The 24,552-nt window shown below is 43.3% G+C and overlaps 1 protein-coding gene and 1 long non-coding RNA gene across 2 annotated transcripts in view; both read left to right on the top strand.

The window, feature by feature from the left end:
- The window catches only part of ZPBP (zona pellucida binding protein), a 39,420-nt gene that overhangs the window by 9,019 nt on the left and 5,849 nt on the right, over nt 1–24,552 (top strand). Inside the window, exons 2-5 of the mRNA XM_083408004.1 lie at nt 640–702; nt 3,116–3,241; nt 7,421–7,570; nt 9,637–9,855. Of these exons, the coding sequence (XP_083264130.1) occupies nt 640–702; nt 3,116–3,241; nt 7,421–7,570; nt 9,637–9,855 (558 nt within the window). The remainder of the gene's footprint in view (nt 1–639; nt 703–3,115; nt 3,242–7,420; nt 7,571–9,636; nt 9,856–24,552) is intronic.
- LOC310661675 lies at nt 11,874–24,431 on the top strand. Its single transcript, XR_014504042.1, has 3 exons — nt 11,874–11,946; nt 12,625–12,827; nt 24,253–24,431. It is a non-coding gene; the product is annotated as an uncharacterized lncRNA (long non-coding RNA).

The raw sequence follows: 24,552 nt of genomic DNA, 5'->3' as shown, positions 1-24,552 counted from the left end.
TATCCACAGCACTGCACTGAGGCTGTGTTGGAGTTTTGATGTGATGGGTAGCTCTGGCATAATTCAAGGTCGGTTCTTCTCCAAAGCCAGCAAGTGACAGGTGGGAAGGGAGGGGGATGGGCCACCATGCTCCTTGACCACTGCTTCATAACCTATGATTTACAGTATTATGTCTCTTGTTACAGTCACTGCCTAATTATACCGTATTTTTCACCCCAAAAATGAAGGGGAAATGTGTGTGCGTCCTATGGGGCGAATGCAGGCATTCGCTGAAGCCTGGAGAGCGAGAGAGGTTGGTGTGCACCGACCCCTCTCACCAGGCTTTGCGCAGATCTCCGCAAGCTATGGGAGCCCGCGCTGGGCTCCCGCGGCTTGCGGAGAGTTGCCTGTTCTGAGGGCTGGGGTCGGGGGAAGCTCAGGCTTCCCCAGCCCCGCACCTGGGGGGGGGGGAATAAAATGTTTTTCCTTTATTTCCCCCCCAAAAAACTAGGTGCGCCTTATGGGACGGTGCGTCCTATAGGGCAAAAAATACGGTACTTGCTCAAGTTCATTGATTTTGTTATGATCAGTTGTCATTTTTTTTTTATTCCTAAGAAGCTTGAATTTTTATGCTAACTTTTAAAAATTCTGTTTTGACAGTTCATACTTTGGCCAGTACAGATTCTAGTACATCGAAAGTTGTGGGATCAACCAATTTACCAGGTATAAAGTAAATATTTTTAATTCATTCATGTTAATCTTTTGAAGTCTTTTGAACAATGAAAATGTTATGGCTGGATTTTAAAATACTGTTTTCTTTAAGGTCAGTTATACTATTTATATGATTATTCTGTGACACTAAGACTGCAATCCTAAACATCTAACTTGGGAGGAAGCCCATTGAACTCAGTGGGACTCATGTCTGAGTAGACATGCATAAGATTGCCATGTTAGAGTGGTATTGACTATTGCAGAATAATATATTTGCCAAAAATAATTCTAAATTTTTAAAAATAGTATTTAACTACATTAAAACTTAGAATGAGGGAGCGTCAAAAACGTATTCTTGAACAGTGCTGCTCTCATTTGATAGGTGGCCAAAGCAATATGGAGTGATATAAAAAGGTGTTTGAAGTTGTACACGTGACTTCGTATTTTGAGAGAACAATTACCAGATTTTCCCTGTTTCCCCTTTAACGTGTACACATTTTTTTCCTGCTACTTGTGTCTAGTATGGTTTAGAAAGTCTTGGTTATATCTTTGTTGAGGGTATGTAGGACCAGTTGGCTTTTTAGCATGTGCCATTAAGCATGTTCAAACAGTTCTGAGTTTGTAGGAGAGCTGCCTATGTGTTTGTATCTTAAGTGCCAGGAGGATACAGGAGCCATGAGTGGAAGGGAACAGATGCTAGAAGAGGGGAAAGGACAAGACCAGGAAGGTAGAAATAAAATAGACAGGCTGCAATTAGAACCAGAAAGGAAAGAGACTGATTCTGGGAGTAAGGGAATATTGCAGAATAGCATGGGCTGGTGAATGGAACTACTATGCTATGGACATTTAGATGTGGGTGCAGGGAGAAAAGCCATACACCTAGGAAATAAAAACAAAAAGGGGTTCTTGTGAGGAAAAGTCATCTCCTAGCCCTTGGGAGTAAGGGCCAGGCAGTCTCTGAGGTCAAGAGACTATTTGAGGTTCTAAGGATCCTGGGGGCCTGGCAAAAAAAAGGGGGGGGGGACACCAGGGTTGGCACCTTCTAAATATGGAGCAGAATGCACAAGAAAAGGTGAAGATGCAACGTATGGCTTGAGAATTAATCTTGCAATCAAAATACTTTTCTGTTTAAACACAAGGCCCGCGGGCTGAATCCGGCCCGCCAGACCTCGTCATATGGCCCATGTAGCCGCCGCCGGCCGCCAGTCTAGGGATTTGTTGTCTCGGCAGTTTCCCGCGAAGCCGCCACATTTATCTTGTAATATTTGGAAAGCGGGCGGTTCCCCCCGCCCACTCCGCCGGAAGCGCCGCAAGGCGTTCGAAACCCGGCGCAAGTCGGAAGCGGCGGCGCAATGCCAGTGGAGGAGAACGGCGGAGCCTCGTCCGGGAGCGGCGCAGGTGGGGAGCCGCCAAGAGAGGCCGGGCTGCCTCCGGGGGGGGAGGGTGTTTATTGTGGGCTAAGGCGTCTCCTGAGCATGTGCAGAGCGCTCTCCGCCTCGCCCACACCCTCCCCAGCAGAAAGCCCGCGAAGAAAAGCCCAGCAGCAGCAGCGCCCTTTTTTTTATCGCTTACTGTGCAGGCGAGGCTGCCTCCCCCGATATAGATATAGATATGAGAGAGGGGGAAGTCAGAGAGGTGGAAAAAATATGGGGCTGGTGTCAGTGGGATTATAACCTCCCTCATGAGGATAAGTCGGAATTTAGCAAAGTAGGGTGCAGCTTTCCTCCCCCAAAAACCAAACAAACAGAAAAGTTTGTAGCACTGATCCTGAAGCCAAAGTACAATTTTAGCATGCTGCTATTATTTTCCACCTCATTTCGCTTTGTAGCTGGTGACCGGTATCCATTACTTGTTGTTTGTATTCTTGATGAATGCTATATTATAAAAAGACAACAACAGGGGGACAACGGAAGAATTCGGGAAATAGATGGTGGCAAAGGGGTTGGAGGTCTTTTAAGATAGAGCTTTCAGGAGCTAGAACCAACAAGTACCGTGTTTTATATGTGTCTGTGTGTGTATGTAACACATAACAAGAAGCAACAAGTACTGTGTTTTATATATGGGTTATTTTGTGCTAGTTCTTAAGGCAGGCATATCCAAAGTCTGCTTTGGGGCCCAATTCGGCCCTCCGGCTGGTTTTATCAGGCCCCTGTGGCAGTTCATTCATTTATTGCTGTCAAATCCTTTAAAAAGGTCAATAAACCTTGGGGGGACATCCCCCCAAAAGCTCTTCAATCCTAAAAAAAAGCTCAACTTTGGTCGGCCCTCATGCATGTTCACTTCCATCAAATCTGACCTTCTTTGAAAAATGTTTGGGCACCCCTGGTTTAAAGCATAGCCTTGTTTTTATTAGTAGAATTCCATTGAACTTTTGATGTACTTTGCTTTGCCTACAATTGATGATTAAATTATACTGTATTTTCAGTCAAAGTATACGTCAGGTTGAATCATAACAGTCCACGTATTCTATGTGTAACAAAGCGTCTGAGAAATTCAGAATTGATCGATCCAATATTTCAGTGGCATGGACCTGGAGGTGACCTGGTTACAGGTAAGGTTACTTACCCTTTTAAGTCCAGCTGGCTGCATTTGGATGTTGTACAAACTGTTTAGTGAGATGTCACTGAGCTACTCTGTATCCAAACCTCTCTAATTGCTTAGAATTGAGGTAAAATGACACCACCCACACCCCCACACCCCCTGCCCCCGCTTGGAAAAAGAACTCAGTGTTTCAGTGATATATTCCCCCCCCCCCCAAAAGAGATAAATTCTGGTTAAAATGTTTTCTTACATATATGAGCCAGTTTTGCCCTGCCCTTAAAGACTTTGTTGGTAAATCCATGGCATAGCTTTTGTCTGGGGTCTAACGGTGAATTTTAGGGGTAGATTCTAAACTTGAGGTGGTTCTGTCAATTTTGTTGTTTTTGCTTGAAAGGTTTGCTTCTCCCAAGCACACACCTTTAGCTGCTTGTTCTAGGCAAGGCTTGACATCTGACTAGCAGCTTTTACATAATTGATGGGGGGGCTAGTTGGTTTTTTTTTTATCTTGTGTACATTCTTACCAATGAAAAGTGAATTATTCTTTGCATTTTTCCATTGTATGGCATCAAATACAATGTTTTGGAATTTGAAGGTCTGCAGACTATTAATAAACTTGAACTGACCTACTTCAGAGTGAAGACTGAATTGGATTCTTCTGCCCTTAGCAATGGAGTTGCATAAGTGAATTGTATTGGCTGAGCTGGATTGGCAAGGCAGCTATAGCAGTGGCTCGCTTCTCCGAAAGGGTATGGGAAAATGTGATGCTAATGTTCAATACTAAGATGAAGGTCTACCAGGCTTTATCAAGGTGTTGAGCCCATTGCTTTATGGATGTGAGTTGTGGACAACTTAAAACTTTCAGGAGTGATGCCTCAATGCCTTCCACATGCGCTGCGTCAGGAGGATTTTGGGTGTCACAAGGCGGGACAGAATTCCAAACAAAGATGTGCTTTCCCAAACCCAAATTCTGAGCATGTTTACACTCCTGTCTCAGTGACATCTACGCTGGCTTGGTCATGCCCACAGGATGCAAGATGGCAGGGTTCCCCCAAGGACATGTTTTTGGTGAGCTGGCCCCAGGCCCATTGGCAAACCAACTCTGAGTTACAAAGTTGTCTGCAAACTTGGCATGAAGCCTGGCAACATCAATCCTGCCATGTGAAAATCCCTTGCAGAGGACTGCAGTACCCGTAGACAGTCAAGTTGTTATCCATAGCAGTGACCGGAGGAGAAATGAGCACTGGTGGAGCATAGAGAGAAGAAATGCCATGGTGCATCTGCAACAGCACAACTGGATGCCTTCCTCTACCCCAGCTGCAGCAAAACATGTCTCTCCTGCATCAGTCTCTACAGCCACAGCAGGTGCTGCAATCTCCCAACAGCTTGACCTCACCTGCAAAGGTGCACTCCTCCCCAGACAGATGGATGCCAACAACATGACAGTTTCATTTGCTTGAGATTTATTTGAAAATAAAAATCCCAGTAGCCAATAATGGCAGTGAATTGGTGTACAAAAAGTTTCATTTAGTAATTTGGACTCTCAAAAGCCTTTCTTGTACAGAATATGTGCAATCCTAATGGTTTCTAATGGTGGAATTGCAAAAGCAATTTTTAAATATGCTTTAGTTGCATCTGGAATTTCAAGGTGGTGGCTTTGCTTATTCTTGGATTTTCCTTCTCCCAAGAGACTAAGAGGCCTAAGGCAACCTTAATGTGTCTGAGATCATGACTGTATTCACATGGATTAAAAAAATAATTATTGTACAATAATTTTGACTGATCTTTCTTTAAGCTTGCCCTTGAACTTATTTTCTGCTCTCTCTTTAGGCTAAACAGAACCTTCTTGATATTCCAATAATTACTACTAAAAGTTTTGCAACTAAAATAGCTTGTTTGTTTGTTTGTTGTCCTTTGTCCCATACTTCCTCCTGAAAGACCTGTGCTCAAATGTTCATTGCAATCTGCAGCTGCATAGTACTGACTTAGATTCCGCATAGGAATTAAATGGTCATGTCAGAATGTCTTGATTTCCATGCTAAGTTGTGCCCACCCCAGTCCCATATAATGGGATTAAAGTGGCTGTGACTCTTGTTGGATCAACATCTCTGCTTGCTTAGCCATGGGGTGTATGTGCTGGACCTTCAAATTCTACTTTGCCTATGTATTGTACCAATTTGAATATTGAAGGTTTTAGTAAAAATTGTAATCTGAGTTTGAGTTCTTTCAGTTCTTCATCCAGTGGGATACAGGACAGTTTGAACCTACACTTCCTTGAGAGGGGTTATCAATGTTCTAATAATATAGGATTGTCCAATAAATCGGAACAGTGATACTTTCTGGGCAGAAATCTCAGCTCAGTATTCTTGGAGAGGCATCCTGGGAGAATGTCATGAGTGAAAGGATGTCTATTAGCTCTATTTTGTTTATTTGAACATGATAACTTACTGTCTACCTATTGTGTCCCCAGCAATTCATTTTTTTTTATCTTTATTTTTTATTTAACATTTTATTAAGATAATTTCAATTATAAAATGATAGAGTGAGAAAAAAGAAAGAAAAAAGTGGGAATGAAAAAAAAAATAATACTCTTACATTACCATACATTAATATTCAGATGTGTATATTCTTATTATCCTAATGTACATATAATTGTCCGTAACCTAATATATTCTGTGTAAACTCATTCCAGATATCATTGTATTTATCCAAAGAAAGTCTGTCTATAAGCTGCCTGTTCATATGTTCCCAATGTTGTCATGTTGACAAGTCATTGATTAAGGGGAATCGTATTCTTTCATTTCATCAGTACCAGTCTCTTGGCCACCATTAGGGTGCCTAGGATCCATTTTTGCTGTTCTGATGTCAATTTCGATACAATGGGTATATAAGAGCACCTCTGAAAATCTTACATTTTCCCATAGTGTCTTTTTTATATAGTCCAGCACTTTCTCCCAAAACTTAGTAAGTGTGGGACATAGTAAAAGCATATGTTTCAAAGAAACATTTGATAGGCCTTTCTTATACAAGTGTCAGGGTGTTCAGTAGATTCTATGTAGTAGTTTATGTTGTGTAAATCTTAATTTAAGACCCACTGATTCATCTGATACCAAAGCCAAGACATTTTCCCATTGTCTAGGTAATAGTGAACATTCCAATTCTTAATTTCAATAATTTCTTAAGCTCTGCGTATGAAACATATTTGTTGATAATTAATATCTCTAAAAAGTAATCACTGACTTTTTAGTTTCAAATGAATTATCCATTTGCACCAAAAATTCAGGTGTCTCAGATGCTGTGAAGGCTGCTGGACCAAACAAAGTTACTAAAAGATGTTGTAGCTGCAAGTATTGCCATTGGGCCACCTCTGGCTGATGGTGTTTTTCTCTCAGAGCATCGTACGTACAGAATTCGTCTTCCTCATCTTTCAGTTGGTCCAGGGTCAATACACCTGCTATCATCCAGTTTTTCCACATTACCATCTTTTTTCCAATTATTAAAATAGAATTTTCTCTCAGAGTAGGTTTAGCATGTGCAAATGAATCAAATTTATTTTTATTAGCGAATATATTCCATATCTTTCTAACTGGCTTGTTTCAAGATTTGTTGGAACTTTCAAATATTTTGATTGTAATATTGTCCACCCAACTAAAGGTGTTATATATTTATACTCCAACCCTGCCCAATTTAGGAGATTACAACTGTCAGCAAGTCTCCAGTGTTTGATACTTGTCAATAAATAAGCATGATGGTATAATTCCAAATTTGGAATTCCAAATCCACCTTCCTTAATTTGTAATTGCATTTTCTTCAACAATATTCTTGGTGCGTTTTCTGGGTATTCCTAGAAAAATGGTGTATGTGTGTTAAGCTGTTGTGGAAATACCTTTTGGGGTGGGTATGAGGTATAGCCTCACTGAGTTAGGAATGTATGTGGCCAGTTTAATCTTTATTCTTGAAAACTAATGAGTCCAATAGAAAAAGCAATATTCACAGAAATCTATACTTATTTGTGAGATATTGGGACCTTAAAGTGTAATCACTTGTTCATGCATAATTTTACTATCCATGAGGTACTGAGAGATGTAGTTAGCCTTGGAATAAATATGGAAAGGTTGCAGTATGAAGCAACAGTTGGGTGGTGGTAATTTCTTTTTCAGTAAAACTAACTTCGTTACATTTTTTGAAATAGAAAATCAGACTGTGAAAATAACACCAACAGGAACTTTGCTATTCCGACACTTCAAAAATGAGTTCAGTGGAGTCTACACATGTTCTCTTGTTTTTAAGCCAACCATTGAACAAGATGAAAAAAGCTATTTAATCAAATATATCATTTATGGTAAGAAATTCACCTTCATTTCTGAACCATTTTTCCTTTTAAAAATATTAGTGGATTTGTTGGAATTATGAGGGGAAATCAGTGCATAGTTAAAAATCCCAGTTGAGTTTGGTGATGGGCTTCATTGTCCTCATTTCACCCTTAATGAGCAAAATCAAAACCATTTACATTTGATTCTCGTTGATAGACAACACGTGGTATGTCCCAAACAGATTTTCTTTAGTCTTCTCAATCAGAATTTCTAGACTGGGGGTTACCAACCTGGTGCCCATGGGCGTCATGGTGTCTGCAAAGGCCTTTGTTGGTGTCCCCAGGAAGCACTCTCTGACTTTTGAGTTGACAGGGAGCATATTCCAGATACCTGAATTCCTAGTTTTCCTAACTTTTAAGCAACTGAAATAAAGTTCGTGTTTTATTGATTAGGAATGCACGGGGGGGGGGGGGGCTTTTTCCCTTTGCTGTGGACTCCCAGCTCCCATTTGCGCAAGCCAACTTAGCCATTGATCAGGGATGACTGGAGTTCTGTAGGGGTCCCCATCCCTGCTGTAGTCAGCACTTCCTAGAGAGCTGGTTATTTTCTTGAATTAAAGTTTTGCTGCTGCTTCCTTCTAAACTTATTATTTCATACTTTTCTAGGAATTGGAGTGAAAGGAATTGAATTGGGCAGATCTTATATTATTGTGGCTCTCTATAGCAGCTGAGCAGCCCTGTGGTGCAATTGGCATCCTACCCAGAGCTTGCATAGGTGTAGATGCCACCTGTCAGCAGAAATCTGAGCATGGTGGAACTGATCTGATCTGCTGTGCTCATGAGAAACACAGCTTAGAACCAACCACTGTAATCATGGGCATGCTGAGTCAGGCATTATATCCATTGCACTGTGTCTGTTGGACTGCTCAGTACAGAGGTATTTTCAAAAGGTTGTTAAAATTACAATTAGAGTTCCAATAAAACATTCTAAACAGATGCATCTGACTGCTTCTGTTTCACTCTTTTTTGTTTTGTGAAACCAATCATTCTTTTGTATTCTCTTCGTTTTTAAAACAAGTTGTTGTCTCAGAGATATTCTTATGTACCATTTCCCTGCAATTATCATTACATTTAGATCTTCCCCGTCCACCAAGGGAATCGAAGTGACATACATGGCCTTTCCTGGTCCTTCCCCCAACAACCCTGTGAGGGAGGATAGGTTGACAGGTCATAACTGACTCTAGGTCATCCAGTGTACTTTGTGATTAAACAGGGATTTCGGCTTTCCACTTCTAGTCCCAAACTCTCTTGACTTATCAAAACAGATTGGGAGATTGAGTTGTAATGTAGGCCTGGATAGGAAGAACTGCATGAACCCTGGATGATGAAGAAATCTTTGGATTTGTGTTTCTTGAAGAGCGGCCTTTATGCTGCTGCTAAACTTCTTTTGAAACTAGGGGAAGTTTCAAAAGCAATTAGATGTAAGATATACTGTAAAAATAATAACCCACATGGCCTAACCTCTTGGTTGTGCCTGTTGTAGTTTGGATCTTTGGTGTAATCTTTTGCTTGGATGGCATTTTCCAAGTGTCCGTGAAAACCAAAAGGTGTATAATAAAAGCATGTGTTTGTTAATCAACAGTTCAAAATGTAACTCAAATACAGTGGTGCCTCGCAAGATGAAAAGAATCCGTTCCACGGGTCTTTTCGTCTTGCGGTTTTTTCGTCTTGCGAAGCAAGCCCATTGACGGAGTAGCGCTATTAGCGCTATTGGCGATTTAAGGGCTAAAAACGGCTTTTTAAGGGGTGGGGGATTAGCGGTTTTGCTGCTAAAATGCTTTTAGCAGCTTAGCGATTCAAAATAAGGGGTTTTGGAGCAAAAAAAAAAATTCAAATTTTTTCGTCGTTTTTCGTCTTGCGAAGCAAGCCCATAGGGAAATTCGTCCTGCGAAGCGCCTCTGCGGACGGAAAACCCTTTCGTCTTGCAGGTTTTCCGTCTTGCGAGGCATTCGTCTTGCGGGGCACCACTGTAATTTTATAATACCATCAATAGAAGGGGAAAGCTGAAATGTTAATCTTGTGTTTTTCTTCTGCAGCTTACTCTGACCCTAACTTTTACTATGAGTTTACAGCACGATATCATGCAGCTCCCTGCAACAGTATCTATAACACTTCATTTGAGAAGAAGTTGCTTCAGATACTGACCAAGCTTGTCGTTGAGCTATCCTGTGAGGTTGCATTACGCAAATCAGAATGCCATCATGTAAAAATGCAGAGAGCTGGAATGCAAAATGAAATCTTCTTCACTTTTACAGGTAAAATTTGTTGCCTTTTGAAGAATTGCTTGAATAAAAAATGTTGTGATACACGTATTAAAAATGTTTTACTGCCATCAGCCAGATACATGGAAAGGCACTATTTGTACAAATGCTGTCTGAAAAGTATATATAATAAGTAACTTATTTGAATGCACAATTGATACTGCATTTTTGGTAACTTTCCCATTTTGTTAATTGATTGGATTATTTTAAAATATTTTGTGAATCAGAACATACTGTTTGAGATTTCAGTTGTTTCTTTGGAACAAATTTTTTAATCAGCTTTTAAAAAACCACTTTCTCATTTATTGACCCATAATGGCTTGCTTCTCAAGCCAAACTATTCCAAACAGTGGCTTAGTGTGTCCACACATACCCAGAAAGGAGCTTGCAGCCATATTGCTCCTCAGTCCTAATTGTTGTTACACCACATGGAACTGTTTTCTGATTTGGGGCTCATGGGTAAGTTCTCTTCTCGCTAACCATGAGCTATAAGCAAGGCTTGTTCCTGGTTACAGCTTGTGTTTAGCAAGGAAAGAGCACAAGAAAAAGAACCAGGGATGAGCAGAACAGCTGCAAATTCCTCTCCAGGAGCCTACACACGTTTTGCTCAACCAGGGCTTAGCTAAGGTTGGTTAGGGTGAACCAAACCAAATCTTTGGCTACTAAAATAATAGTGATCTAGTTGCCCTTCAAAATGTAGACTTTTTAGTAGCAAAAAATTGCAGCTTGTATCACAGACCATAATGGATGCCAATCCTGAAACTATTCCAAGACTCAAACGTTAAAAAAAATGTCTCTGTGTTGTCACTGAAAATAGTTGGGTGCTCTTTCAATTTTCTGAATATACCGGAAATCTTTCACTCAAATAAGGTACAAATAGAGTTGCAAATTGAGTTGTTGCTGAAGGTCAGAGAAACAGAGAATGATGTTACTGACATGATACTGAAGAGTAATGTTAATATGTCGTTTTTATTGTACGGCAGCATTTTAGTTCCTAGTAGCAATAACACAGGGTGGTGGTATCAGTGCACTAAATGCATTGATTTCAGTGGGTCTATTCTGAGTATGACTGTTGGATATCACCCACAGTTTTTCCACATTTTTAAGCCATTGCAGGATTGGTGTATGGCTTTCAATTGATTTATTTTTTACGATAGCACTGTCTTAATTTCGTAGCAAGATCCATCTCCACAGTTTTGCATTATCACTGCTTTTAACATTCTAAGCTCTATGTCTGGGCTAGAGCAGAGTTAACCTATTTAACATCAGAATGGGCTTAGTCCTAATCAAAAGTATGTGGAAGGAAATGTATGACTATGTATATGTGTTTCTTAAAAACAATGAAGATGAGAGTTAAGGGACTTAGAAATGTGCAAAAACACATTGAAGTTGTAAGTTAAGGTGTTAACTTTTGTGCAAAATGTTTTCCAGCAGGCATGGGAAACCACCCTGTGGGTCATACAAGGCCCTCCAGGCTGCTTTCTCAAAACCATGCTCACCTGCCCCATACCTGGTGGCTGCAGAAAATAGGCTTGCACATCAGTCCAGTTCGAGCAGTATCCTCCCCCACCTCCAACTTTGATAGGTGGGCAAGAATACCCACCTCTCAATTACCTGGTGGCGATATGATGTCAGATGATTGACAGGTGGATGATTTCACTCACCTGTCATAGTTGGCCCACTAGGGTGGGAGAGAGAAAGAACTCGCCTGTCGGGCCCAAACATTTCTCCACTCCTGAAAAAGCAACATCCTTTTTCAGTTGTATGGATATAAGAATATAATTGTGAAATTCCTAACAGTTGGTGACCCTTTTTAAAAAACAATCAAGTGGTATATAAATAAATAAACAACAAAGAATTTTTAACTTCATAAAATTCCTGGGATTTATTAAGAAATGTGGCTTAAAGGTTTGCATTTAAATGGGTGCAGTTAATGACCTTGGAAAACATGAATGCTTTATGTTGTGCAATGTGTGTTGCTTCCCTTGTAAAGCAGAACATTATTTTACAGTTTCTTCAGAAACAGAGAAAGGCAAAAGTGTGTGTCAGAAAAGTGCATGCGACGTCACAAGAAGATTACGAAAGGTAGTGTAGATCCACCTTAAAGGAAATAAAAGTCAGCAGAAGTTTACCATTGTTTCTAACTCTTCATCATTTAAAAAGGGATTGGAATGTTTAAAAAGGTAATAATGATGACCCCTGGCTGGGATGGGATGCATTCATGGAGGATAGCTTTGTCAACAACTGTTAGCTATGTGGAGCCTCTGGGTTAAAAGGCAGTAGACCTCTGAATACAAGTTTCTGGGGACTGTGGTGTTTAGTCTTTGTGTTCTGTTTATAAGATTTCCCAAGGTACCTAGTCAGGCACTGTAAAAAAACAGGGTGCTGGACTAGATAGATGTTGGTCTGATCTAGCTGTGCTGTTGCATTGTAAGGTTATGAGAAGATGGTTCCAAATTTCCTAATAAGTCCTTGCACCCTCAAAATATAGTTTTAGAAGCCAGTTGTTGACACACATTATACAGTAGCATCACACAATGGATTTGAATGCATAATGGAAGCATGTTCATGGAAGGAGGAAGAAATTGCTTGCAGCATGTTGAGTTCTCCATGGCTTTTATTGTGCAATAGTGGGTAAACTGAATGAACTACAAAGCTGAGAGAGGGCAGAATTGGCTTCAAGCTGAAAAGACTACAGGATGTCAGATTTTGCTCCAATGAAATGGTGGTTCTGACTGAAATCCTTTGCTTTTTCCCATAAAGGTGAATGACCACCATTCATCCATATGGAGAAATACAAAGCACTGAATAAGAAACAGCATAGCAAAAGCTATCCATCACTACAATTTTATCTGGCAGAGGTTCCCCAGCATACAGTCTTTCCACAAATATCCTGCCGGTCATAATGATGGACTTCTCACTATTTAGAATTTGTAGTAATATTACTGGCTATTGCTACTAATGAGGTATTTTTTCATGATATTTTCTAATATTAACTTGAGAGTATTAGAAAAACATTGGAAACCCTGAAGCTGTATCCACATACACAGATTAATTAAGCAAAGAATAAGATAAATTGAACTTATTCTTTGGTCTCTGTGCAGTCACACACAATGGCTATGATCAAGAAGACTCTGACCAGTGGTTTTCCTTCTTACTTAGGGAAAGGCAAAAGTCATCTCTCACATAGTACAGTGGTGCCCCGCAAGACGGAAAACCCGCAAGACGAAAGGGTTTTCCGTTTGCAGAGGCGCTTCGCAAGACGAATTTCCCTATGGGCTTGCTTCGCAAGACGAAAAATGACAAAAAAGTTTGAATTTTTTTTTTTGCTCCAAAACCCCTTTTCCTGAAGCGCTAAGCTGCTAAAAGCATTTTAGCAGCAAAACTGCTAATCCCCCACCCCTTAAAAAGCCGTTTTTAGCCCTTAAAATGTCAATAGCGCTAATAGCGCTACTCCGTCAATGGGCTTGCTTCGCAAGACGAAAAAACCGCAAGACGAAAAGACTCCCGGAACGGATTCTTTTCGTCTTGCGAGGCACCACTGTACTTTGCATTTCAAAAAGAGAAATTTGTGAACTTGCAGGTTTTCTGTACTCCAAACAGCAATTCTTATCTTGAAAAGGGCTTCCATCTGCAGATCAGTCTTCCCAATGTGAGCCTACCCATAAGGAACTCTGTATTGAGCACTAGTGGGTGGAAACATCTCACTCCTACCGTTATAGCTACATTTTCACACAGGTGATTAGCGCTGTCTCCCGCTGCTGGTTGCCTGTTGTGGGGCTGTGGGTGGAGGGAAGAGAAGAGTTGCAGGCGTTGCAAATGGCACCCAGCCCCCACCCTTCATGCGGAATGCAAGAGTGGCACCTACAGCTGTGCATTAGGATCGCTAAACAGGGCCCATGTATAAATAAGCTTCAATTAGGTGCTGGGCTATGAACTAAACTCTTCCTGTAAGCTATGGTTTTCTCAAAAGGTTGCTCTGTGTGTGATCGCACAGAAACATAGACAAGAATTGTTCAATCCCAGCTATTCAAGACCATCCCCACTTCCTTTGTGTGGAGAAGGTAAATTTGCTGGACTGAGTCCAACTTTACATGATTAACCAAACTGAACACCAGTGCTACATTAAATTATTTTGTTGCCTTGAGTTTTACACGTGTGTGTGTGTGCGCGTATGCATGTACGCACGCTACTCATTATCCATGTCAGTCATGGCTAAAAATTTTACTAAGGTTATAGGCTATTTAAGAAATAAAGTACTTTGTTTAAATGCCCAATTTAAATAACCATATTTAGATATAGATAGTTTTGGTGTAATATATGCAGAGGACAGACTAAAGCTGTGCCTCCAAGACCATTTTTATGCTCAAGTTAAATGCAAAAAAGATTTCCCCCCCCCCCATCACTTACTATCTTCAAAATATCAGTGATACCTCTCAAATGATATCAATATATTCTGGATCTCTTCTGATCAATTGGCGCCCTTGGAATCTTTATGGACAAAATGTGTGAAATGTATTTTAGGCTATTTTTTATGCAAGTAAGATGTTTGGTATTTTTCAGTGGAAACTCAATAAAAATGGCTAAACATTTTGTCAGTGTACTTGTAGGCTATTGAGCAAACTGTCTCATTTAGCATTCAGAATGGTACCGACAACCTCTTGTGGCCCAGAGACTAGTTCTAATAATGCCTGAATGGGACTTATGGTTTACCATGGAAGAGGGAACGAAAGGAAATTCTTACCGTGAATTTCTATTCCCAGAGACTCCTGGAGGACAGCCTTTATGCTGGGATGGCTCCTCTCCTCTGACTGGACAGGCAGGGTCACATAAAGATCCTTGCTGGGGGAGGAGTCATTCCATGGTCCCCAGACCAGCTGATCAAGCAGGAAAGAACCCCTCCCCATACATTGCCACATTGCAGGTACTTTGCTGTACCCCGCTTTGGTTGGCATCTTTCGTGACGTTCATGTCCACTTTAAGTTCAAGAGTTTGGTTATATCCCCAGCCATGTGTGACTCTCCCAGAGTGGTGGGTGCTGTCCTCCAGGAGTCTCTGGGAATAGAAATTCACGGTAAGAATTTCCTTTCATTCCCCAGAGGCTCCTGGAGGACAGCCTTTATGCTGGGACTACCTGCGCTTCGCTAACTAGAGGCATTATGGCTGTACCACCCTTTGCAGCACCTTCCTACTGAAGGCTGCGTCAGTGGATGCTCATTTGTCTAGTTTGTAGTGTCTAGTGCTCTGCATATGTCCAAGGCCTATATACCATATTTTCCCGTGTATAAGACAATGCTTTTTGCTAATGAATGAATGAATGTGTCTTCTTAAACACGGATGGTGACTGCAGAGGGAGGACATGTGATTAATGGCAGCGGCAAGCAGGAGATTGGCAGCGGCAATTGGGCGGGTAATTGGTGGCTGCAGCAAGGCCTGCTGGCGAGTGGCTGTGGCAAGGCGGGCAGGCGATTGATGACTGCTGCAAGTGGGCAGGTGGGCTGTTTGGCAGCTAGTGGGCAGACAATTGGTGGCTGCGGCGAGGTGTGCAATCAGCAGTGGCGGACAGGTGGGTGAGCGATTGCTGGAAATGACCTCCCTGACCCCAAAAAGCTAAACAACTTAATTTCTTAATTTTGGGTTAAAAATAATAGGGGTCGTCTTATACATTTTGTTGTTGTTGTTTAGTCGTTTAGTCGTGTCCGACTCTTTGTGACCCCCTGGACCAGAGCACGCCAGGCACTCCTGTCTTCCACTGCCACCCGCAGTTTGGTCAGATTCATGTTTGTAGCTTCGAGAACACTGTCTAACCATCTCGTCCTCTGACGTCCCCTTCTCCTTGTGCCCTCCATCTTTCCCAACATCAGGGTCTTTTCCAGGGAGTCTTCTCTTCTCATGAGGTGGCCAAAGTATTGGAGCCTCAGCTTCACGATCTGTCCTTCCAGTGAACACTCAGGGCTGATTTCCTTAAGAATGGATGTGTTTGATCTTCTTGCAGTCCATGGGACTCTCAAGAGTCTCCTCCAGCACCATAATGAAAAATACTGTGTGTGTGTGTGTGTGTGTGTGTGTGTGTAGCAGCTGATTTATTGCAGCCCATTATTATATGCCGTTTCAGGAGCGCCTCATAATTAACACCAATATTCCAAATTAGTGAGGAACTGATCACAGATCATTCCGGAGACAGAGGTTGGTCCATGGCAGGGACACACTTCCCAGGTCGCACCCATTCTGCCTTTCAAGGTGACAGATATGGGCTTAAGTGACATAGATGATGCCTTCCTGGAACAGATGGCCAAGCATGCAAAAGGAAGGGAGATAGTAGTAATGGGGGACTTCAATTACCCAGATATTTGTTGGATGTCAAACTCAGCCAAGAGCATAAGGTCAAACAGATTCCTCACTGGCCTTGCAGACAACTTCATTGTCCAGAAAGTGGGAGAAGCAACAAGAGGAACAGCCATTTTAGATCTGGTCCTAACCAATGTCGATGACCTGGTTAATGGGGTAGAAGTGGAAGGATCATTAGGCGCAAGTGATCATGCTCTTCTGAAGTTTACTATACAACGGAAAGGAGCAGCCAAGCATACTAGGACTCAATTTCTTGACTTTAAGAAAGCCGACTTCATAAAACTTAGGGAAGTGCTGGGTGAGATCCCATGGACAGTAATACTAAAAGGAAAGGGAGTTCATGATGGCTGGGAGTTTGTTAAGAGGGAGATAGTAAAAGCACAACTTCAGGCAATACCAATGAGACGGAAACATGGAAGGTGCCTAAAGAAGTCAGGGTGGCTATCTAAAGAACTTTTAACTGAGTTAAGATTAAAAAAGGATGTGTACAAAAAATGGAAAAGGGGGGAAACCACCAAAGAGGAATTCAAACAAATAGCCAGCACGTGTAGACACAAAGTCAGAAAAGCTAAAGCACAGAATGAACTCAGGCTTGCTAGAGAGGTTAAAAGCAACAAAAAAGGCTTCTATGGGTATGTTCGTAGCAAAAGGAAGAACAAAGAAACAGTGGGGTCACTCAGAGGAGAAGATGGTGAAATGCAAACAGGGGACACAGAAAGGGCTGAACTCCTCAATGCCTTCTTTGCCTCAGTCTTCTCCGATAAAGAAAACAATGCCCGACCTGAAGAATTTGGAGCAAATGATTCAGCAGAGGAAACACAGCCCAGAATAACTAAGGAGATAGTACAAGAATACTTGGCTAGTTTAGATGTATTCAAGTCTCCAGGGCCAGATGAACTGCATCCAAGAGTATTAAAAGAACTGGCAGATGTGATCTCAGAACCACTGGCAGTCATCTTTGAGAATTCCTGGAGAACAGGCGAAGTCCCGGCAGACTGGAGGAGGGCAAATGTTGTCCCTATTTTCAAAAAGGGGAAAAGAGAGGACCCAAATAATTACCGCCCAGTCAGTCTAACATCAATACCAGGGAAGATTCTGGAGCAGATCATTAAGCAAACAATCTGTGAGCACCTAGAAAGGAATGCTGTGATCACCAATAGTCAGCATGGATTTCTGAAAAATAAGTCATGTCAGACTAACCTGATCTCATTTTTTGACAGAATTACAAGCCTGGTAGATGAAGGGAACGCAGTGGATGTAGTCTACCTTGATTTCAGTAAGGCATTTGACAAGGTGCCCCATGATATTCTTGTAAAGAAGCTGGTAAAATGCGGTCTTGACTATGCTACCACTCAGTGGATTTGTAACTGGCTGACTGACCGGACCCAAAGGGTACTCATCAATGGTTCCTCTTCATCCTGGAGAAGAGTGACTAGTGGGGTGCCACAGGGTTCTGTCTTGGGCCCGGTCGTATTCAACATCTTTATCAACGACTTGGATGATGGACTCAAGGGCATCCTGATCAAATTTGCAGATGACACCAAACTGGGAGGGGTGGCTAACACCCCAGAAGACAGGATCACACTTCAAAACGACCTTGACAGATTAGAGAACTGGGCCAAAACAAACAAGATGAATTTTAACAGGGAGAAATGTAAAGTATTGCACTTGGGCAAAAAAAATGAGAGGCACAAATACAAGATGGGTGCCACCTGGCTTGAGAGCAGTACATGTGAAAAGGATCTAGGAGTCTTGGTTGACCACAAACTTAACATGAGCCAACAGTGTGACACGGCAGCTAAAAAAGCCAATGCAATTCTGGGCTGCATCAATAGGAGTATAGCATCTAGATCAAGGGAAGTTATAGTGCCACTGTATTCTGCTCTGGTCAGACCTCACCTGGAGTACTGTGTCCAGTTCTGGGCACCACAGTTCAAGAAGGACACTGACAAACTAGAACGTGTACAGAGGAGGGCAACCAAAATGGTCAAAGGCCTGGAAACAATGCCTTATGAGGATCGGCTAAGGGAGCTGGGCATGTTTAGCCTGGAGAAGAGGAGGTTAAGGGGTGATATGATAGCCATGTTCAAATATATAAAAGGATGTCACATAGAGGAGGGAGAAAGGTTGTTTTCTGCTGCTCCAGAGAAGCGGACACGGAGCAATGGATCCAAACTACAAGAAAGAAGATTCCACCTAAACATTAGGAAGAACTTCCTGACAGTAAGAGCTGTCCGACAGTGGAATTTGCTGCCAAGGAGTGTGGTGGAGTCTCCTTCTTTGGAGGTCTTTAAGCAGAGGCTTGACAACCATATGTCAGGAGTGCTCTGATGGTGTTTCCTGCTTGGCAGGGGGTTGGACTCGATGACCCTTGTGGTCTCTTCCAACTCTATGATTCTATGATTCTATGACACTGCAGGATGCAGTAAACTCCCCAGAACCTCCTGAGGAGCCTTGCCAGGAATTTACCTCATAAATCCTGTCTTTCCCCTGCCCAAACAGCTCCACTGCCCCGGAGGGCAGCAGAGCACGATCATCATAAATTGTGATGTCAGCCGGAAACATCCATGGCCCCATTGAATGCTGTTGATGCCCCCCCCCCCGCTTCCGCCTTGGAATGTGCTGTCAGCCCTCCCAAGGGTGTTTTTCCCACTGTGTGGTCGACACTGAGATGGCTTCCTGGAGCTATCTGGAGATTGAGGAGGTGAAAACTTTACACCCCTGATTATCTCCACACTTGAATGAGACCAGTAGGGATTCAGATTTCTAAAGACTGCCTCTTGTGGTACTTGTTGGGATATTGCCAGGGAGACAGAGGCATCAGGCAGGCCCCCAGTGGTCTCCGGACGATCACTGGTCTCCCGTGGAACAGCATCAGTCAATTAGCGACACAAGCCTCAGAGACATTCCAAGACGCATGCACACCCTTTCAACAGTGTCTCCACAATGAAAGATTCAGACAGGAGAGCATATTTACAGCTTTATTTAACGTAGTTCAGAACAAAGGAAAAACATGACTGCTTCCTCCGTGTCCAGGAAAACAGCCAGAGCAAAAGAGAAAGTTCCCAGCAGACAGTGCTGGACGTAAATAGGCATGTGATACACAACAATCATGCCTGACTATTTTAAGGTGGAACGGAACTATCCTAACAGTACTACCTCTTGTGCCCTGTGGAATAGGGAATTAACCTTAGGAATGAAGGGTCTAGCTGTAAGACCACCTTGTCCTGGTGGAAGATGCATAACTGGGTGTCTGAGGATTGGGCTCCTATCTGAAACTCCTCACTGATGTGATCACAACCAGAAACACCGTCTTTAGGGTTAGTAGACAGGTATCTGTTGTTGCCAGGGGCTCGAAGGGTGAGCCTGTTAAGGCTGTTAGCACCCAGTTCATATTCTAATAGAGGAGTCTATGCACTACTGGTGGGTTTTTCTGGTTCACCCCCTTTAGAAACCTATGGAGCAGAGGGGTGGGTGTGAAGACAGAAAACTCCCCTTTGCATCCCAGGATGCTGCTCAGGGGTGCTGCTTGCCTCTTCACAGAATTGGTGCTGAACCCTTTATCCAGTCTCACCTGGAGTAATTCTAGGATGTCAAAGACACCCTTAGCTGTAGGGTCCTTTTTACTCTGACCATGCCACTCTAGGTAGACCTTCCACATAGAGCTATATGTTCTATAAGTCGAGGCCATGTGTGAAGCCAGAAGTGTTTCTAGGACCCTCCCGGGCTCTTAGTCTTCAAGCAGTTAGGTGGAAAGGCTCTGAGTCGGAATGGAGCAGTCCTTGCCTGAGTACATGTCTCCTGTTTGGTAGTCACCACAGAGCTGGTCTGGAAAGATGCAAGAGTTCTGGGAACCATGGTCTCCTCGACCAGTGTTGGGTGATGAGGATCATCTCTGCTGCTTGATCTTCTGGATCATTCTTGGCAGGAGACTGAATGGTGGGAATGCATATAGGAGACCCATTGGCTGTTCTGTCACCAGTGTCCATGCCCTGTGTTCCCTGAACATTGTAATGTGACATAAACATTGCTGTCTGAGTGTTTTGTCCATGACTGGTTATCCAAAGAGCTGCGCTAGCTGCTGGAATACCTGAGGGTGTGTCAGTCTGTTTCTGATGGTTTGGTGGTTGAGCCAGTCTTTGTTTTCCACCCCAGTGACATGTTTTGCCTTCAGAGAAAGGATGTTCCCTTCTGCCTATTTGACCAGTCTTTTGGCCTCTTCCATCAGATCCCCCCAATAGTTCAAATATGCCTTGGCGGAAATATTGTCTGAATGTATCAGCATCCCCTGATCATAGTTCCGAACTGCAGTATTGCCAAGTGTACTTCTCTCAGGGCCAGCCAATTTACACTCATGTTCACTTCTGCTCTGGATCAAGTTCCCTGAGCTGTGTGGCATTGCATGTGAGCTCCCCAGCCTGATTTGCTGGCGTTGGTGGTTATGACTTTCCATTGGGCATTCTGTAGGCTGACTCCCTTCATTAGTTTGGGGCCAGCTACCATTTCAGTTCTTCACACATAGACTTTGGAATTGCTGTCTGCAAATGGTGTGCTGATGTGATGTGGTCCTGAAATGGTAGAAGGATCTGAAGAATCCACCAATCCTTTGCATGAGACCATCATGCCTTGAAGTTGGGCCAGGAGCATGATGTCTGCCTCTTCTGCCTCACGTCTCTGTTGGCTTAAAGATCTGAGCTTCTAGATTTGTTCCTCTGAGGTGAAGACGGTATTTTTTTTGGAGGCTATCTGCACTCCCAGGTGAATTATGTTTTGTGAGGGATTCGACGAGCTCTTCTCCATGTTTAGCATGAAGCTGTGTCTTCCGAGTGTGTCCAGCGTACTCTCAATATCCCTCTGACATCTGTCTCTTGTCAGGGCCCAGATCAGAATGTTGTATAGGTATGGAGGTAAGCCCCTAATGCCGCCAAGACCTTGCTGAATACTCTTGGCATGGACATGAGGCCAAAGATAATGCCCAGTATTGCAGAGGTAGATTTCTGTAGCAGAATCTGAGGTGTTTCCTTTAGCTCTTGTGTATGCGGTATGTGGGTCTGTCTCTGATAGAGCTATGGAGGCTGTCTAGTCCTCCCACTCTATCGCCTCTGAAATGGAGTTCAGTGTCTCCATCTTGAAGTGTTCATACTGGATGTGCTTGTTGAGCCATTTGAGATCTAGGATCTTCGGCACCAGAAAAAAATTGAAGACAGCCCCACCCCTCTCCCTACATAGGACGTGCTTGATTGCTTGTACATTCATTAGGTGTTCTTTTGCTTTCATGTGTGCCTTGTGCTTCTCTGCTTTCTGGGAGCAAGACTTCTCTCCTCTTGAAAACTGCAAAGGGTATCCTGAGGAAATCATACAGTTGATCCTTCAGTCCAATGTTGTCCTTGCTCACTTGTGGGCAAAGTGTAGGAGTCTGCATCCTATCGGGGCTCCATTATTTGTTGCATGGTGTCATTGAGCATTGCCCCCTTTCTTGGAGCCCTTGCTGAAGCACGGTTCCCCCTGCCTGATCGTGTCTTGGAGTGCCTGATCTGTCCCAATGTGAGCAGAAGGAGTTAGAACTCCACTTCCCTTTCCCTTGGCAGTGCTTTCTGTTTTGCCCCTGGTCTCCACCAAGACCTTCCCCAGGGCGCCCCCCAATAACTTGCCAACTCCAAAGGGTGAATTGCCAAGCCTTTCTTGGGAACCGGGATTGGCATCACAAATGCGTAGATACAGATTCTGCCTCATGATTGTCCTGGCTGCCGTAACTCTGGCTGACATCTGCATGGCATCCTTGGAGGTGTTGGCTTGGAATGTAGATGCTATCAAAATCTAGCCTTTAATCTGCTTTATTATGTCCTCCTCATAAGCTGATCTGTCCAAAGCATGGTCACTCTGGCCATCTCTGAACTCTGCTAGGAGTGTCCCATTCTGAGTCACATTTGTAGAAAATAATTTGGGAGAGGTAGCACCAAGATGTGTGACTGGCCGTCTGGGAAGGCATTCTTAGCTCCGCCTCCTCAGGTGCTGGTCCCCCCTGTCTCCTTCAGCTTCTCTTTGGGTAGTTCCAAAATCCTCTTCGCCTTGGCTACCATGGATCAAAAGTATTCTGAGGTGAAAAGCCTACCCTTGGGTAGGGAGTGACTTCGATCTCCTCCTCTGAAAGCTCTCCCTCCTCCTCTGAGGTATGATCCAGATCATCTGATGAGACCAAGCCTAATGCATTAGCCATCCACCTGCTATTCAAGCTGCTTTTTACTATGGCTTTGTCACTGCATGACCTGCAGTTTATCTGCCTAGGCTGCTTGTTCCTGTGCGGCCTTCTTCCGGTACTGGGACTGAGGATGAGAGGGACTCCCTTGATACTGAGCAGGTTGGTGATAGTAATGGTGAAAGAGATGAGTATGGGCTGAAAGGAGATGCCCTCTGTTGCCTCCTTGAGCTATGGGTTTCCCTTGTGCCCTTTCTTCCCCGTCCCCTTCTCTCCTGCTGGTTTGGGGTGGGACTTAGTTGGGGAGGGGTGGTGAGTTTGCCTGTGCTGGAGTGGAGGTTTGGGTAGCTGATGCCAGTTGGGCCACTACTATCCCCTGAGCCCCCTGCGTCATTATTCCTCTTACCCAGGATATGAATCTAGGAATCTTCTCCCCTGGTCATGTGGATGCTGCCCCATTGGGTCCTAGGGAACATTCCCCTTCCGATGGCTGTGTCAGTGGTGCCTGGTACCGGTTTGAGTGGCCTTGGTAGCAGCTGGATCCTGTCTCCTGCTCTCCAGCCTCCTCTGAGAGGGCACCCTCTGATGGTGGAGATTGGGTGCTGGGCAATGCCTCTTACCCTGTTCTCTGGCCTGTGGTGAGGAGGGAAGTGCATTGAGTTGGGTCCTTGTGGGCAAGGTAGGCCCAAGATGGTGCCTGCAGCTGTGTTGGCCAATAAGGCGATGGACATGGGCCACACTGCTCTCCTACCCCTTGCTAGCCTCCAGATCTGCAGTTGGCTTGCAGGCGGAAGAAGACTCTCAGGTTAAAAAGCAGTCCTTTGGTTTTGTCAATGATAGAGACTACGGCGCAGGCTAAACATGCACACGGGAGCTCCCTGTGCTAAACAAAACAGCTGAGAGGTGGGAAACACATTTTCAGTGGAGCTGGTGTGCATCTCTCCTGATCGCTCTGTCCTACTTTGCTCAGTCCCTCTTGACCCAGAACGCTTCTGCTACTCAGAGAGAGGTAGAGCTCTCCCTTGCTCTTGCAGGCAGTCTGAGGCATGGAAAAGGGGAGCGTTCCAAAATTCCCCTGAGTCTGCTCTAGTGCTATCTCTGCGGCATTGAATTGAGGCAGGTGGAAAAGGGAAGTGAAAGGAACAAAGCCTTGGAGGAGCAGGAGGACTGTAAAAGTAAATTAAATTCAGGTAGAATCCAAAGAAAACCCTCCAAAAGGAAAAATAACTCCATAGAAAGGCAAAGTTAAATCCAAGCAAAGAAGAAATGAAGTTTTTAGGGTCACTGAATTTGTTCAGCACTGGAGAAAAAAAACCCACCCGCCCATCTCGAAAGGCAGGGACAGTCTGGGGACCGTGGGATGACTCCTCCCCCAGCAAGGATCTTCATGAGACCCTGCCTGCCTGTCCAGACAGAGGAGAGGAGTCGTCGCAGCGTAAAGGCTGTCCTCCAGGAGCCTCTGGGGAATGAGCCTTGGACTTGTTGATGCAATGTCAAACTGTAGAGCTACCCATAACTGAAATCAATATTGTTTCAGTTAGTCATATGACACATTTATTTTTCCATGTGTGAAATTAATACATAAAAACAGGAAGGATAAATTTCAGATAAAATTTAGTTACAGTTAGAAGGTTATTTATTGCTGCCCCTTATGCGATTCAGAGGAGGACTGAAACCACTGTAACTTTACCTTTAACAAATTATGTATTATCTCAGACTATAGGAATCCATTGCACTGAATATGATAACTTGCCAGAATATCCGTACTGTACAGAATATCAATGTATTCTGTATTCTTATCTAGTTAGATAAGAAAAGTATTGCTTTTTATTTTCTCCCTCCCCAAGAAAACCATTTCTGTTTACTTCAGGCAAAAGACCTAATAGAGAAATTTTTTAGCCAGCAAGTTGAAGTTCTTGGGAAACGGACAGCACCGCTGCCTGAGATCTACTATATTGAAGGCACTCTGCAAATGGTGTGGGTTAATCGTTGTACTCCAGGTTATGGAATAAATCCTCTACTACATCCAGATTGTCCTAACTGTTGTGGTAGGTAGAAAGTATAACAATCTCACAGGTTATAAATCTTAATTTTTAAGAAATACTTTTTATTTCAGTGGAATTAGCAATTGTCCTTTCATCATTTCA

The sequence above is a fragment of the Podarcis tiliguerta genome, assembly GCF_965153285.1.
Source record: "Podarcis tiliguerta genome assembly, chromosome: 13".
NCBI classification, from domain to species: Eukaryota; Metazoa; Chordata; class Lepidosauria; order Squamata; family Lacertidae; genus Podarcis; species Podarcis tiliguerta.
The sequence above is the reverse complement of the archived record's forward strand: the minus strand, read 5'-3'. Positions and strand labels throughout refer to the sequence as shown.